Genomic DNA, 3,380 nt, shown 5'->3' with positions numbered 1-3,380 from the left:
AGGACTCAGGGGCACTTTGACATACCCTAGAGAACCTACAGAGTTCCTCAAATCTACTAGTGTAATCGACCACGGACAATGAGCCTTGCTTCAGCTGCATAATCTCTAACTCCCTAGCCTCTCTTACTGACTCGAAAAAGTATTTCTTGTAGAAGGTCATTTGAAACACATCCCAAGGAATGTTAGCATTCTGAAACTGTAGTAATCAGCATTCTCCTTGCCACCAGTGTTGAGCCTCTCCTAGAAGTTGGTATGCTGTAAACTCCACAAATTGATTGTTTGGATTATGTTGAGCCTGCAGAGCACGCTCCATGGCCTGGAACCAATTGTCTGCTTCAATAGGGTTGGTTGACCCTCTAAAAGTCGGTGAATGAACATTTAGAAATGAAGATAATGTCATCGGAGCACCCCCAAGTTGTTACCATTTCCTTCTCCATTCCCATTCCAATTTCCATTTCCGTTCCCAGCCAGTTGACCCATCCTTTCTACAGCTTGCATAGTCGCAACAGCATTCGCTTCCATAGTATTTGCTAGATTGGCCATCCTTTCCACGGTTGTTGTTTTGGATTTTAAAACATGACTTTTATGGAGATTGTACTTTCTAAACTGGGAGACATGGAATACATCATGAAGGTTGGACTGATACGGGAGAAGAACTATCTAGTAAGCTACTGGATCGACTCTTTTAAGAATTTAGAAGGCGCCTATGTACCTAGGATTCAGCTTTTCGGTCTTAAGACTATGATCTACTCGGATAGTTAGTGTAACCTTTAAGAAAATATGGTCACCTTCGTCAAACACTAAGGGTTTCATTCTTTTATCGGTGTAGCTCTTTTACCGGCTTTACGCTATTTGAATCCTATCACGAACGAATTCTATTGATTTACGTAGTCAATTCCAATTGCATATTTCTTGCTTTAACTTACATTTTCTTTTTGCATAATAAACAACAGTAAACGTGACTAGCTATTACTAATAGAGGCGACAGAAACTCATCCCATACTTTATATTACACCGTACTAACCAAATATAAATGTATTACTCTATCATTTGGCTCATTTTAAACGAAAATAGAGTACGTCAAAGAATAGAAAAAAAATCATACATATAAGAAATAATAAAAATTTCATAAAACTAACAACATATATCATATGAACAAAAAAATACAACAAAAGATAAATAAAATTCATATGAATAAAACTAGATAAAAAAAATAAAAAAATTTCATACACAACATAAATACAATGCAGTAAAGGATAGAAAAAAATTCATATGAACAAAAAATAATAAGAATATCATAAAAATTAATAAAATACCTGAAAAATCATAACACTAAAAAAATAAAAAAAAAAATCAACAACATTTGTCATATGAATAAAAGAAATACAATAAAATAAATAAAAATTTACATCGTACTCTTACTCTAGTACTCTCAATAATCTTATTCTTAATATTATTTTGGAATCCAACGTTTATGATTTTACTATTACCTATGATTAACTTTTTATTCAATTTATCTTTTTTAATGAGATCATAATCTATATTATAAAAAAATTACACTAAAATATAGTTTACAAAAATTACAATTATGAAAGAGAATATTAAAAATAATAAAAAAATTAAAATATTCACTTTTCTAATGATTGAAACAAATCTCAATGATTTTGATAAAAAAATTGGAACGAAAAACTATGAAGATCTAAGAAGAATTACAAAGAATTACTTTGAAAGTAATTGTTACCCATATCCTTTTTATAGAAGAAAATGAAAGATACAGTTAGTAAAAACTAAATAAATTTTTTACCTAATTTTTCAACGATAATCAGCCACCATAAACGTAAACGTAGAAGTTAAAAATTTTAGCTTCATCTGAACATGCGTTTAGAGGTATAATCATTTCTGTATTCAGATGATAAAAATTATCAAACATAAACATAAAACTTTCAAAAAATTTAAATACGCTTTTCTTTTGTCTATTGCGTTTGCCAAACACATTCTAATTTAAATCTTTTTTAACTCATACATTATTTAAATTGAGTCAAATCTTGTTTTTACTTGATGACTCGCACTATTATACATGATCAATATAATTTATTATTTTTATCAATATTTTATTAATAAAAATATTTTTATACTAAATTCTAATAGTATAAAAATAAAGTGTTGGCAAAAATAAATGTGGCCCCTAACCTTTATTTTTTTTTTATGAATAACCACTTAACCAGTGAATCATTTTGACGGCTCTGTGGCGAAAAGGGTAAGAGAAAGAGAGATGGTAGATGCAACGGACTCATGACATGTTCACAAGCACTCAGCCATTAAGGCCTCTATCCAAAGAAAAGTGAATCCCTAAAATCTCCCAAAATACGTTCTCAGGTATCAGGTATCATCAACACTGAACCCAAAACCCTTAATCAAAATCCTCTCTGATTTAAAGAGCTTCCCCACCAAATTGCCATGTTTTAATCCTCAAAGAAAAAAAAAAGAAACCGAAAGAAAGTAGACACATGGGTTTTGCTAGAAAGCCCATGATTCTTCCTCTGTTGTTGATTCTCCTCACAAATCTTAACCCAAACCACTTTGCAGATTCTGCTGCTTCTTCAGATTACTCCACCATCGTCTACAAGGGCTGCTCAAAGGACACATTCACAGATCCAAACGGTTCGTATTCCCAATCACTCTCAGCACTCTTTGGAACACTGGTGTCCCAATCCACAAGAACCAAGTTCTACAAGGCCACTTCCGGCTCAATCACCGGCCTCTTCCAATGCAGGGGTGACCTCACCGGCCGCGACTGCTACAACTGCGTCAGCCGCCTACCCGTCCTCTCCGACAAGCTTTGCGGCAAAACCACCGCCGCAAGAATCCAACTCTTCGGCTGTTACATGTCGTACGAGGTTTCGGGGTTCTCAGAAATCTCGGGGATGCAGATGCTGTACAAGACTTGCGGCGGAACAACGGCTGCCGGAACAGGGTTCGGAGAACGGAGGGGAACCGCGTTCTCGTTTATAGAGAATGGGGTGGTTGGGGGGCATGGATTTTATGCTACGAGCTACGAGAATGTGTATGTGATGGGGCAGTGTGAGGGTGATGTTGGTGACTCGGATTGTGGTGCGTGTGTGAAGAGTGCTGTGCAGAAAGCTGAAGGTGAGTGTGGAAACGCCATTTCTGGACAAGTGTTCTTGCACAAGTGCTTCATTAGTTATAGGTATTACCCAAGTGGGGTTCCTAGAGGAGGATCATCTTTCTCATATGGTTCATCTTCTTCAGGTAACTAATCAATGCCATCACAGATCATATAATTATTTCTAATAATAACAACGGCTAAATGACTCTTTTAATCCCGGATATCTAGACTAAATATTAATTTCGATTCTAAC

The 3,380-nt window shown here is 35.1% G+C and overlaps 1 protein-coding gene across 1 annotated transcript in view; it reads left to right on the top strand.

Annotated features, from left to right (window-relative positions):
- LOC107628344 (cysteine-rich repeat secretory protein 3-like) overlaps window positions 2,184-3,380 on the top strand; it is a 2,500-nt gene continuing 1,303 nt past the window's right edge. The window contains exon 1 of the mRNA XM_016331063.2: window positions 2,184-3,270. Coding sequence (XP_016186549.1) covers window positions 2,508-3,270 — 763 coding nt within the window. The 5' untranslated portion in view covers window positions 2,184-2,507. The remainder of the gene's footprint in view (window positions 3,271-3,380) is intronic.

Source organism: Arachis ipaensis, chromosome B02 (genome assembly GCF_000816755.2).
Source record: "Arachis ipaensis cultivar K30076 chromosome B02, Araip1.1, whole genome shotgun sequence".
Lineage (NCBI taxonomy): Eukaryota > Viridiplantae > Streptophyta > Magnoliopsida > Fabales > Fabaceae > Arachis > Arachis ipaensis.
The sequence above is the reverse complement of the archived record's forward strand: the minus strand, read 5'-3'. Positions and strand labels throughout refer to the sequence as shown.